General features: G+C 40.0%; 1 protein-coding gene across 13 annotated transcripts in view; it reads right to left on the bottom strand.

Annotated features, from left to right (window-relative positions):
* CAB39L (calcium binding protein 39 like) overlaps positions 1 to 14,516 on the bottom strand; it is a 112,821-nt gene that overhangs the window by 17,118 nt on the left and 81,187 nt on the right. For all 13 annotated transcript variants that reach the window (XM_073894592.1, XM_025874930.1, XM_025874927.1 and 10 more), the window contains 3 exons: positions 10,457 to 10,625; positions 3,236 to 3,295; positions 779 to 844 (listed from right to left, as the gene is read on the bottom strand). In XM_073894592.1, coding sequence (XP_073750693.1) covers positions 779 to 844; positions 3,236 to 3,295; positions 10,457 to 10,625 — 295 coding nt within the window. The remainder of the gene's footprint in view (positions 1 to 778; positions 845 to 3,235; positions 3,296 to 10,456; positions 10,626 to 14,516) is intronic.

Below are 14,516 nucleotides of genomic sequence, written 5' to 3' on the forward strand. Positions count from 1 at the left end.
AAAAAAATCTTTAGAAAAATATGTTACAAATCTGGGGGTAAGTGCTCAGATGGGGGTGAGCCCCATCACATAACCTTTTCCTCTCCCCTTCTCTGTAAAATAGCCCACAAAGTCTAGTTTACAGAGAGATGTATAAGAGAAATAGGGTCATTTTTTCCTGTTTCAGATACACTGAAAGAGAAGTATAGGAGAACCTTGCTGATTCTTATAAACAGTAATTCAGATCTTAATTTCAAGCTAAGAGTGACTTCTTTTCATCTCCACAAAATACGCCCTAGGAGAGAACTGCGGTTGTATTTAAATTAACTTAAGCTTGATTTTCTTTCGGAGCTGAAATATACTAAATTCTACTTTATCATGTACGTATTATTTATATTGTTACTTCCAAAAAGTCTTTGAGGCAGGACACTTACATTGTTTTGCTACAAAGTACAGTCATAACATGAAACATATTTCCCAAGCTACAAAAAAAGGGACACCTTAATTTTTCTCTATGTACTTGTCTGCTCAGAGCCATCATTTACTAGTATGATATCAACTGGGACTCTTAAAGAAATTTGATATTACCTTTATTTTATTTTATTTTATTTTTAAAGATTCCATTTATTTATTCATGAGAGAGAGAGAGAGAGAGGTGGAGGCAGAGGGAGAAGCAGGCTCCCTGCTGAGCAGGGAGCCCAACGCGGGGCTCGATCCCAGGAGCCCGGGATCATGACCTGAGCTGAAGGCAGACGCTTAACCATCTGAGCCACCCAGGCGCCCTGTAATCTGATATTACCTTTAAAGATTGTCTCTTAGTCACATAATTCTCAGACTGAAGCAATTTCTCATAGTCTTCAAAAATCTAATGAAAAGAAAATAAATATTAGAGTGTAAAACCAGCAGTGGTTTCTCTGTATTAGGTTTGCTTGCTCTCTTGCTTCAAAAGTAAATCCCCAACCCACTAGGCCAGTGCAGCCCAGCTGCTGTGCTTTGCATCTGTCTCTGTGCATAATAACTCTATGCTGATCACACTGTCCACAGGGAGCTTTCCCCCATTTCATCATCCTCACTTACACATAAAGACACTGAGGGGTAGGAAGGTCAAGTGATACAACAGATGTACTTGTCCATTTTATTTTAGTTCTGCAAATTAAAAATTGAGTAGAAAAATGGAGTATTTGAGTCTTCTCAATACATTCTTTTGAATAAAACATCTATTAACTCATCTATTAATTGAGTAGCAAAATAACACCTTTCATGCCATTTTAGAGAAGTTGGTAGCTGGTAGCTATTAGCGCATGAATAATTTAGGAGAAGATTCAACACACTTAGGGCTTCACATGATACCCCATGAAGAATCAAACTGTCAAGTTCATAGTGTGAACAGGCAGAGGAATGGGGCAACTTTTGCCACACAATGGCCATGCTAATCCCAGCTGGTCTCTCTGGAGGACTTCCACTCTCCTCAAAAGCTGGGGCATGCTGGTGTTTGGGGCCCTGTTTCCCCCTGTGGCTGTCAACCATTGCCTGGGGCCTTCAGTTTCACACAGAGTGCCAGACGCTGGGGAAGCTAAGCGTCCACCTCCTACCATGCAAGGACATGCCCCAGAGACCACAGAGGTGGGAGGAGTGAGCCCAATGGAGAACTGAAGGCAGGAGAGTCCAGGAGCTGAGGAGGGTGGAAAACAGTCCTGGTCCTCAGAGGGCCGAGTGTGAGGTGTGTGTGCACGGATGCGATGAGGGCAAGCAGTGCACACGGAGGATAACTTCCAACAAGGAATTAAGAAAGTGAAAAGTAAAAACAAAACCAGGTAGTGCACATTAAAGTCATAATCATTACACTCTTTTATATGAAGGACTTACTGTTTATTGTCAGGATTTTGTGGGACATGAAATTTATTAAATTTTGTGGTAAGTTTTTTAAAATTTTAGTTCCAGTATAGTTAACATACTGTGGTATATTAGTTTCAGGTATATAATATAATGATTCAACACTTCCATACATCACCTGGTTCATAATGACGAGTGCACCCTCAATCCCCCCCACCTACTTCCCCTCTGGTAACCATTAGTGTGTTCTCTATAGTTAAGAGTTTGTTTCTTGGTTTCTCTCTCTCTCTCTCTCTTCTTTTTCCTTTGCTCATTTCTTTCTTAAATTCCACATGAGTGCAATCGTATGTAACCAGAAACTTCAAATACATGTATAACGTATGACTGACTCCCCAGGACGCCAGTTTCACATGCTCCCATTTCATAGTTTACTGCTAAGGAAATATGAAACTCAGAAAGTATGAAATGTCTGAGGGAGCATGAGGTCTCAGAGGTGGTGTTCAGGTCAGTGCAGGAGGCTCTGTGTCTGTGAAGCGACCAAATTACACAAGACGTGACTATAGGTACAAAGACAAAATCGGGTAAATAAGGGATCAAAGAGAATGAGTTTACAGTCTTCCAAATTATTGTGTACTATTTCCTGAATGCAAAGCATTCCTGCACAACACATTTACATCACTCATTCCACAGAAAAAATTAGTAGCTGATGTCGCGGGTTTTGTCATAAATTATCTCAGCTCTCTTATTTTCACTTATTATAAATGGACATCTAATGGGTCTTTAACATTCCATCTAGCATCTACAGTCTCTGATCAGGTTCCTGCCTCTCAGGGAGCTCAAGAACCAGCCAGGAAGGTACAGACACACCGTAATACAATGTGGAAAATGGCGGCAGCCGGGGTGGGGAGGGAACACACGTGCATGCATGTGGATGGGTGGGATTAGGGAAAGCTTCCTAGAAAAGTCACGTTTCAGTGGAATCTCAAAAGGATGGGTTGGATTCACCATTTGAGAAGGGACTTGGAAGACAAATATTTTGGCATTTCTACAAGTAAAACTAATCAAGCAAGTAAAATGATTTCTTTTAGTGAGGGTGGAGTGCTCTTCTATGGTTACCTACTGCCTCTTAAGGGCAATATGGATGCTCTTAAATCAGGATCAAAGTAAGCAGGTGCCAGTCATTTTCTGGAACTCCGGATACAACAGAAACAGGTGTGAAAAATGAGAAAGCCCTGATCTCCTGCCATCCTCAATTTTCCACAAAGTTTCCTGATGACCTGGCTTCCAGGTAAATGGACAAATTGGGTGCATGGTAAACTATGGTTGGTGTCTGTTGTGAATCATATATAGGAGCAAGTGTCCACAGATCTAAGCGGGGGGGAAGAGAAAATGAGGTAAAATCTTAAAAAGGACTTCTACTTACAGTGTCATAATTTTGTTCTAAGAAGTCTGCGACCAACACTTTATGTCTGGTTAGTAAGTCCTAGAAAAAGAACAGTTGAGTGAAATAAAATTATTACAGCTAATAAATTTTATAAATCTGGTTTTTCTAAGAATTTTATAAATCCATTCATTTGAAACATATAAAAGTTTCTGAAGAATATTTTCTTTACATCAACAAAATTATTTCCATTCTTAGTTTAAGATGTGAAATACACGTTTGTTTCATGTCAACAACAAAAAGTTTTAATTCATATCATTGTTAAATTTATGATAGGAATAATTTAACTAGTGAAACAAATAGCACCTAAGAGATGGGGTTTACAGTATATTTCTTCAAGCCATGACTACACTGTGATTATGATCTAATAAATATCCAAATAAAGTTTATGATCTATTTGAAATGTCGTTAATAGCTATTTTTCTTTTTTTTCTTTTTAAGATTTTATTTATTTATTTGACAGAGAGAAACACAGCGAGAGAGGGAACACAAGCAGGGGGAGTGGGAGAGGGAGAAGCAGGCTTCCCGTGGTACAGGGAGCCCAACTTGGGGCTTGATTCCAGGACCCTGGGATCATGACCTGAGCCAAAGGCAGACGCTTAATGACTAAGCCACCCGGGTGCCCCCCCTATTTTTCTTTTCTTTTTTTTAAAGAATGCCTAATGGCTTAAAACCGTATCTCATAAGTTAACTTAAAAGATTTTTAGGGATTTCAGCCTTTAGTTTTTTTACCTAACCACGTTTAAAACAGAGGTGCCAGTATAAAACAGAGGTGCCTAAGGACGCTGGGAAGCTCAAAAATGACACTTAATTGAGCCATCGCAGGCTCATCCTGCTCTCGGGTTAATGGACTGTGTGGTGGTGTGCAGTGACTGAGTCATACAGTGCACCCTTTCAGAGCTAAAGACAAGTAGACCAATCTTATTACAGGCATAACTCTCAGAAAACTGAACAAAAGCATAAAGGAACATTTGACTGTCTTCAGCTCACACCTAAATTATATCCTTAATTCACCTTAATGTTGAAAGAAAACAAGCCTCACCTAATCCCTTTTATATGCTTAGAGGCTAAATACTCTGGGTAGAATGCAGAATTTAATTAAAAACATAACAAAAATTTTAAAGTTTTCCAAAATAAGTTCTTATACTTTAATACACATTTAATTAAAACTTCCTAAAAGCATACAGAAGATCCACAACATAAATTCACAGAGAACAAGAAGGCAGCAGCAATGGCAAAACTCACCTATTTCTATCTTATTAAGTAAAATATTTAATGCATTCTTGCGCTATTAATTTTCAAGTTCAAGAACAATGATATCATTTCATTACTTATCATCACATCTTGATTGACCACTGTGCCTATCGGTGGAAACCGGTACTTTATTTCCCAGTAGAACATTCAGTATTCTGGAACTGGAATTTTAAAATGGGAAAACCCTCTATAGGAATTCATTCCTGATCTGTCTGAGGTCAAAATTCAAACTAGTTCCTCTCTCAGGGGACCCCCCCCACAAAAGAATAAGGTAGTTCCACGGTATTCTTTGTGGGGTCTAGTTTTCAGACACCCCCTTCCTTAATGTCTTGAGCAGGATCAGTGATTTTTCTGACCTGACCCTGGTTAGAAAGGGTTTCTTTCTGAAGGCTGCAGCAGACCCTGGCTCCACCTGTTGCAACAGTCGGCGGGCTTGAGTATGGGGACTGTGCCCTCTCATGGCCCCAGGCCTGCGCACACAATGATGGAGGCAGCCGATGGAGCACCGTGCAGATGAGTGCTGCCTGGAAAGGTTTCCATTCATTATACATTAGTGCTACTCCAAAGAAAGAGGAATCAGGAGGGAGTCCTGTTAGTAGCACCTCCGCCAAATTCCAAGGGAAAAAACTTGAAATAACTTACATATCCAATAATAGAAAAATAAAATATGATGGGGTAGAATTCCTCCAGCAAGTGTAGATGGTGGGTGCAGCCAATAAATGATTCTCTCTCTCTCTCTCTCACACACACACACACACACACACACACTCACGCTCATGTGTATATATTCACAGTTATACCCTCAAATTTCTGTACGTAGTAGATGCATGTACAAAGCTGGAGGAATTGACCATATATATACACATACACCCAGGCGTATATATACACATAGTACAAAGACAAATATAATTGCTGCATCATTATAGATCATATGAGTGGAAAAAATTAGCTAAAATCCGGGCGCCTGGGTGGCTCAGTCGTTAAGCGGCTGCCTTCGGCTCAGGTCATGATCCCAGGGTCCTGGGATCGAGTCCCGCATCGGGCTCCCTGCTCCGCGGGAAACCTGCTTCTCCCTCTCCCACTCCCCTTGCTTGTGTTCCTGCTCTCGCTATCTCTCTCTCTGTCAAATAAATAAAATCTTTAAAAAAAAAATTAGCTAAAATCCTACCCAAAAAGGAAAAAGCAGAAAGTTGCAAAGAAAAATAAAGTTCAAATTTTAAATAATTTAAAATTTTAAAAATTATTTGAAAGTGTACTCTTTCATTGCACCTCCTCACAATTCTGTTTTGACAAGACAAAGTTTTGCATAGTGTATGTATCATGCTAAAAAAATGTGATATTGCTAAGTGAGTGACTTCTGCACACCTTGGGAGACCCAGGGCGGAGTGACAGAGACACATGTGACAGTAGATGGGCCAAACAGCAGCTACCATTCATGGAGGATTTACTCCGTGTCGCAGAGCATGCAGAGCGCTTTACACATGCTATTTCTAATCCTCACAATTCATCAAAGCAGGAATTATGTTCCTTCATCTTCATAGATGAGGAAAACGAAACTCCAAGGTTAACTACTTGCTCAAGGACACAGAGCCAGTCAGGTGACAGAGGGAGGTGAAACTCAAACCCCTCCTATCGTGTCAATTCTTGGAAGGAGGGATGAAAAAAAAATTCTGATCGTTAGGAATGCTTTTTGGGAAAGGACAATTTGTAGACAAAAAATATAAACCATGTTAAAACATTAATGAATAAACTGGGCAACAGCCATTTTGGAACTCAAAACAAAAAAGGCTAGTCTAAGAGGTTAAAAACAAAAGACAAAACCAAATGAAAATCAAACTAAAACCAAGCCAATCAAACAACCAAAACCCCCCGAAGCCATCTACTTAAAAAGAAACAGTGACTTATGGTCACTGTTCTATTATATTAACCACCGCATTTTGGAAAAATATAGGAATTGGCATTTCCAGTATTGTTGGCATACTGGAAAGCTTTTTTTTTTTTTCAAAGATTTATTTGTGGGGGAGAGAGAGAGAAAGTGAGCATGGTGGAAGGGCAGAGGGAGAGAGAATAATAAGTAGACTCTGAGCGCAGAGCCTCATGCGGAGCTTGAGATCTCAGGATCTGGAGATCATGGCCTGAGCTGAAATCAAGAGTTGGATGCTTTTTTATTTTTTAAAGATTTTATTTATTTATTTGGCAGAGAGAGAGAGAGGGAGATAGCAAAAGCAGACACATAAGTAGGGGGAGTGGGAGAGGGAGAAGCAGGCTCCCCACTGAGCAGGGAGCCCAGTTCGGGGCTCGATCCCAGGACCTTGGGATCATGAGCTGAGCCAAAGCTGACACCTAACGACTGAGCCACCCAGGCAACCCCCCACTTTTTTTTTTTTTAAAGATTTTATTTATTTATTTGAGAGAGAGAGAATGAGAGAGAGAGAGCACGAGAGGGAAGAGGGTCAGAGGGAGAAGCAGACTCCCTGCTGAGCAGGGAGCCCGATGTGGGACTCGTGGGACTCGATTGAGCCGAAGGCAGTCGCTTAACCAACTGAGCCACCCAGGTGCCCCCCCCACTTTTTTTTTTTTTTAGCATACTAGAAAACTTTTTATGGTTATTTAGATTTTCAGAGACTTAAGTTTGATGGAAAATATGCTGAGGTATAAATTAACATCAATTTATTTTTGATATTTAATACTGTGCTGCAAATTAAATTGGGTTGAACATATGATAGCAAGACATTATTATCAAGTATAGTTTATTTTATTAAATGTTGAAAAATCTTTGAGGAAATTTTGAAAAATACATATTCGTTTCTATTTGCTTTTGGCCTCCATTAGAGTTTGTTCTTTGTTTATAATTATTTGTGAAGCTTTACTTACAGTCTTTAAAAAACAGAACCAACTTTGTTTCCATGACAGCAGAGTCATCAGATAGAAAAGGGAAAAAAATGGGACTATGCTATCTATTAATAGAAAACATCTCCTTAGCTGTTTAAGCCCAGACCGTTCGCTAGAAAGAAATGGAATCATTTTTGTGTTAAATGTCATTCTTCAGATTTGATGCATCAAGGCCTCTCTCACTGTGTGCTCTAGATGGACTTTGGGGGGGTTCATCTGCAGCCACTGTACAGCCCCTGCTTTGCCGGGTGAGACCGAGTGGCCCGGGGAACGGAGCGGGCTCGCGAGTTACACAGCACTCCGAGCACACACCCGGGCCTGTCGCCCTTGCTCCCCCTCCCTCCGCCCACCGGGCGACTCTCCTTACTGCTGTTCCCAGCCTTTTCCTCCCTCTCTTTTCTTCTTTCCCCTCACTCTTTGCTGTCCTCTTCTTCTCTTCTTCTCTTTGTCTTCTTCATCCCCCACTCAGGTCCCCGTTCTTCCTTCTCCTTCTTTCCCTTGCCCTTTGCCTGCTATCCCAGACTTAACAGGCTCTGCTCTTCCTCCGCCCGCCCGTCTCGTCAGGAGACTCTACGGGGCTAGCAGGACCGGAGGGAGACATGTGGAAAACCCCAGCAGCCTGGTGCCCGGATTCTAGATTGGCTCCGTACTTACTTTGGGCTTGGCTGAGGCTTTTAGGGAACAATGGCACTATGGCTCCTTTCCTCTCCCGTCTCAGGCAATTCAGCCCTGGTTCCAAACCTGCACCTCCCACCCCCCATTTGTTGAAACAAAAGTGCCACAGTAAACTGTCCTCCTCAAACAGGATTGTGACAGGAGTTCTTATCAATTCAATTTTCCTCATTTCATGACGTTTCCAGAGATACCGTGGAAATGTCAGGATAGACTATGTCACAAGGCGGGAGCTGCCAGGCCTTGCATACCCCTTCAGGGTATCTTTAGGGCGGGGTCCGCTCACCAGTGCTCCCTCTTCTTGGTCACAGCAAGCCCCTCGGACTGCGCTGCCGCAGGCCCCATCCCTCCCCTTCGCTAGGTCTTCCTCCCCCCAAGGTCTCCCTTCGTCCTGCTCCCCCCCAAGTCCCTGCTGTTTCTTGTCTGCTCCCTGATGCTCTCTCACACTTCCTGCCACCATGTGAGCCTATGTATCTCTTAATGGATTCAGGGCACCTTCTTAGAACAGCTGAGTAAATCCCTAGGCTATAAATAATACACGGTTTTCGGTGTAACAAACTACCACTTTCACCTTTCTTGACCTCTGGAGAGTTGTTAAAAGGAACTACTTATCATTCGGGGAATAGGCAACTTTGAAGTCATTTACATAAAGTAATAAGATTCAAGTATTTATTAATACTGGTAATATGGACTATGTCAATATTATTAAAGTATGTATTTAAGATAATATATAAAAAATAAAAAGTCATACATGGGTTACAATTAGGTAACAATATATATTTCTATCCTAAAAAAAGTAGAAGTAAATTTGGAATGACGTAAATGGAGCAAGTAAATTGCTGAAATGCTGTTAAAGAAATGAATCTGAATATATACATTTAAACGAGTCGTCTATTTTGTAATTGACTTGTTTGTCAATGATGCCATTACATCATCAGCTTAAAATATTTTCAGAATTCCTCTTCCAAAATTGTCTTCGGAGCCATGTGATATACACTGAAGAAAATCAGACTCTATTTTAGTCATTTTAAAACTTATTTTTATTATCATTACCATTATTATTACCAAAACCAAAAATAGTTCTAGCTACCACAATCACCCACTTTACCCACTAACCTGAATGTCAAAAGTTTTGCACTGTTTCCAAAACTTTTATCTGCCCTCAAAGGATAAAGCTTGGCCATTACTGAAAAATAACATGTCACAGACAATGATACCAGTTTCAAAATATATTAAATAACGGCACGAACATAAGAATAAGTAAATGATTTTCTAAGACAGAAACCTTTAAGGTGACATCATTCATTGGATGTAGAAGTCCTAGTGTTTTAGTTTGCAAATTAGCTACATTATTTTCTAATATGCTTCCTGAACATCTTTTTGATGGTCCAACTCAGAAACAGTGTAGAATGGTGGTTGCCAGGGGCTGAGGGGAAGGGAGAAATGGAGCATTGTTGTTTAACAGGTATTAGTTGCACAACAGTGTGAATATATTTAACACTATTGAACTGTACAGTAAAAAATGGTTAAGATGGTAATTTTATGCTGTTATTTTCAACAATTAAAAATTTTTAATATAAAACTAAGATTAAATTCATTTCCTATTTAGTAACAGTAGATAAGTTTATAAGACTATAGATGATTATGAAAAAACTACAATTCATTTATTAGTAATTTGTTTCACTGGGTGGGACTTTACAATTACACTGATTAAGTACTGTGATGTCCTTCATATGCAAAGATGTCATTGTCCAGCTCCCTTCACTACCCAGTTCCTTTCCCTGCAGGTAAACTCTGTTCTCCTTCCCTGATAACCTTCCAGAGGTATTCAGTGCATATGCACCTTATACCCTTTGTTTTTTAACATAAATGAAAACATGCTTTGCAGAGAATACTACATGTTCCTTTTTTCACTTATATACTTGCAATTCATTCTGTATGAGTTTGTGACAAGTATTTTGAGTTGTTTTTTCCAACTAATAGGCCTGATATAATGCATTACTGATGCTCTTATGATTTGCATCACAGTTGGTTATAAGCTCAGGCCTAAGGAATAGCCTTTTCTGGGCGCCTGGGTGGCTCAGTTGGTTGAGCGACTGCCTTCGGCTCAGGTCATGATCCTGGAGTCCCAGGATCGAGTCCCGCATCGGGCTCCCCGCTCAGTGGGGAGTCTGCTTCTCCCTCTGACCCTCTTCCCTCTCGTGCTCTCTATCTCTCATTCTCTCTCTCTCTCTCTCTCTCTCTCAAATAAATAAAATTAAAAAAAAAAAAAGGAATAGCCTTTTCTGCTTTTTTAAAATTAAACTGCCTCCTCAGAGGCCAACTGACTTTAACTATATGCTAAAACTAAATGACCTAGCTGATTCAGGAAAAAAAAAAAATTACCTTAAAAGTAGCAAAGGCATCTGAAGCAATATCAAATGTTGACAACTCCACATACTTAAAGAAGTCTCGGAACTGATTAGAAAAGAGGATGATTTTGGCAAGTGGTTCGTGTCGAATACATTCTCTCAGCATAATCCCACAACGTAAGGCGATCTGTGGGGCTTCATATCTAAAGCATAAACAAGAGAGAAATAGACCGTTACCTATTAACAAAATAATATTAATGGTATCAAAAGAACCATTTCAATACTGCTATTAAAGGAAGCATAGATACCATTTGTCACAGTTCATTCAAACACCATTCATTCAACACCCACTGAATACCTAAGATGTGCCTGGCACTATTCCAGACCCTGGGGCCATAACAGTAAGCACAACAGGTCACTGCCTTCCCGGAGTTCATATTTTTTAGTGGGAATACTATTTAGTGGGGTAAGAGACAAATTATAAACAATGAAAAGAAATTTCATATTCTGAGAAGTGCTATGAAACTGAAGACATTAAAATATTTATACTACAGAGTGTGACTACTTAATTTCCTTTCATTTAGACCGAAGGGTCAGGGAAGGAGCAAAGCATTCCAGGCAAAGGGAACTAACTGCAAAGCCTCCAAGGCAAGAACCAGCTTGGTGAGTGAGAGAGAAGTAAAGCCAGCACGGCTAGAATGCAGGGGAAGAGTAGTGAACGGTGTGAAATGAGGCAACAGTGGAGACAGCAGGGGCCAGATCACATACAGCTCCGTAAGCCAAGCTAAGGAATGTGGTTTTAAAGTGTGGTAGGAAGCCTTTGGAGAGCTTAAAGCAAAAAATTAACATGGCCTAACATATGCTTTAAAAAGATCACTCTGAATAAGTCAATCAGAGAAAGACATGTATCATATGACCTCACTGATATGAGGAATTCTTAATCTCAGGAAACAAACTGAGGGTTGCTGGAGTGGTGGGGGGTGGGAGGGAGGGGGTGGCTGGGTGAGAGACATTGGGGAGGGTATGTGCTATGGTGAGCGCTGTGAAGTACAAGACTGATGAATCACGGATCTGTACCTCTGAAACAAATAATGCAATATATGTTAAGAAAAAAAAAAGAAGAAGATAGCAGGAGGGGAAGAATGAAGGGGAGTAAGTCGGAGGGGGAGACGAACCATGAGAGACGATGGACTCTGAAAAACAAACTGAGGGTTCTAGAGGGGAGGGGGGTGGGGGGATGGGTTAGCCTGGTGATGGGTATTAAAGAGGGCACGTTCTGCGTGGAGCACTGGGTGTTATGCACAATGAATCATGGAACACTGCATCAAAAACTAATGATGTGGGGCGCCTGGGTGGCTCAGTTGGTTAAGCGACTGCCTTCAGCTCAGGTCATGATCTCAGGGTCCTGGGATCGAGCCCCGCATCAGGCTCCCTGCTCCTTGGGAAGCCTGCTTCTCCCTCTGACCCTCCCCCTGCTTGTGTTCCCTCTCTCGCTGTCTCTCTCTCTCTGTCAATTAAATAAATAAATAAAATCTTAAAAAAAAAAAAAACTAATGATGTAATGTATGGTGATTAACATAACAATAAAAAATTATTAAAAAAATAAAAAGATCACTCTGGGCATTTGTGGAGAATCTATTATAAAACAAGGAAAAAAATGGGGACACCTGGGTGGCTCTGTTGGTTAAGGATCTGACTTCTGACTCTTGATTTTGGCTCAGATCTCAGGGTTGTGAGATGGAGCCCCTCATGGGCCTCCATGCTGGGCGTGGAGCCTGCTTAAGATTTTCTCTCTCTCTCCCTCTCCCTCTGTCCCTCCCCCTGTCTCCTGTGCACTCTCTCTCTCTCTTAAAAAAAACAAAAACAAAAACCAGAAAAATGAGCTGGAGAGTTAGAGTGAGAACAGGCGGACTGGGTAGGAGGAGTAGAAGCCCAGCTAGAGATGATGGTGGCGGGGACTGAGGTGGTAGTAGTACATTAGCGGACTGTGGGCAGATCGTGCATATTGTCTGCAGGAAGAGTCAATAGGCCTTGGTACCGACATAGCCGGGGTAGGGTGGGGAACAAATCTGGGGTGAGGGAAATTGAGGACTCAAGGATTCCCATATTTTTGGCCTGAATAATTGGCTAGATGGCGGTGCCAATTTTTAAGATGAGTAAAACTAGCAGATGAACAGATCAGTGAAGAATTTGTTTGTTTCTGACCATGTTAACTTTGAGATGCCTGATATCTAAGTAGAGATGTCTCCTTGGAAGTAGAATATATCTATCTGGGGTTCAGGAAAAAGATAAAGATAAGGATAGCTATGACATGCACATATATACAATCTGTATATAATAGATGACCAATAATAAATAGCTGCATATTGAACGACTCACTGAAATCATGAATTATAGCTTGAGGCAAAAACTTTGCTAGAAAAATACAATATTTACTGTAGGAAACAATTCAGGACTGGCACATTACATGTGTTCCATTCCTAATTTAATAGCAAGGCCTCAAGTGTCAAATTCAACATTGAAATAAATCTAGTTTGCATTACATGCCAGTGTATGATAAGGTTTCGAGAAAGTGAACAAAACTTAGCTCAAGTAAAACAAGCTCAGTATTAAAATGATACAGTTGGCAACTGTGTAGTAAACAGAATAGAAACAAAGGAAGATATAGTGGTAAAAGACTGGGAAGTGCATATAGGATAAAAAAATCTTATTTCATTTCATTTCAGTTAAATACAATATTAATTTTTATGGTTCTAATACAAAGCCCACTGGGAAAAAACTCAATTATTTCAATTCTTGAAAAAGCGCTTTCCTATAATGTTGAGGACAGAAGAAAAATGATATCCATAAAGGACCTACATAATCTTTCAAATTTACCATGAATTTTGCAGATTAGAAAAATTCCAGCAAAAAATATTTTTAAAAGCAAAAAAAGACCACTGAACAGATGAGAACTAAAATGAACGGATAAGAAAACTGAATAGATGAAAATCAAAACAAAACCACTTTTGCACAAAACTTCCTGATATAACTCACCAAATATACGTGATAACATTTTGTTGAGCAATAAAAAATAATGCATTATTCTTTAAAAGACAAGATCTACATGACATTTGATTCAAGGATAGAATCGCTCTCCTACAACTTAGGAAACTGGCTACTTTGCAAAATCAAATCTACACATACAGTAGGGGAAATGGTAAACAAGGATATTTGAGAGGATTCACTAAACTAGGGTAGTATTTATCATTTTTGTCCTGTTTTATGCTGAATACTCTCTATAGTTCTCCTTTGAGTATTCCCTGAATAACTCATATTAACATTAAATGCTAATATATTCAGATAGGCATGATTACTTGCAGAATATTAAAAAATGCCTATTTATAGTGTTAATAATTTCTCTTACCAGAAGAACTTGAAAATCAGCCTGCTGGTACACATGGAAGAGTTATAGATGGAAAATATTAAGATGTTATAAAAAGGGGTGTATTTTCTAAAGTGTGAAGGAGAAAAACATTGCTGTTTACTGGTAAAGTACTTTAGAAATACGAAATAAAGACTGTTGGCCTAGACAAAGAACCCATGACCATTAAAATCTAGACTTTATAGTGAAATACTTATGGATTTTTGTAACTTGGCCCTAAACTTAACATTTCAATTTCATTTCTCATCCCATTCCCTACAATTTTGGGGTATGCCATTCTCTCAACCTAGAAGGTCCTTCTCCTTACATCTCTACCTCTAAGATTCTCTCTCATGTTTTAAGGCTTAGTTTAAATACCACCTCCTCCTTGAAGTCTTTCCCAATAAACCACCACTCAGGATTATTCTCTCTCTCCTTCACATTCTTACAACAGTTTGTAATTCCAGTTTAGCACGTTTTTCAATCTATACTATGCTATATCGCCAATAAGTAGTTATAAATCTGTTTTCTTCACCTCATTTCAAACAACTTCATTGACGGGGATAGGTTTTACTTGTTAGCGTCTTGCTCTCTCGTTACCTTCCCCTTTCCTCCTCTGCTCCCATCTCCATGTGCTGTCTGCATCTTATCTGTTACTCTCCCCTATCCCCACCTCAATCTCCAGAGTGCT

Source organism: Callorhinus ursinus, unplaced genomic scaffold, assembly GCF_003265705.2.
Source record: "Callorhinus ursinus isolate GAN/ISIS: 27379988/994484 unplaced genomic scaffold, GSC_fseal_2.0 scaffold7, whole genome shotgun sequence".
NCBI classification, from domain to species: Eukaryota; Metazoa; Chordata; class Mammalia; order Carnivora; family Otariidae; genus Callorhinus; species Callorhinus ursinus.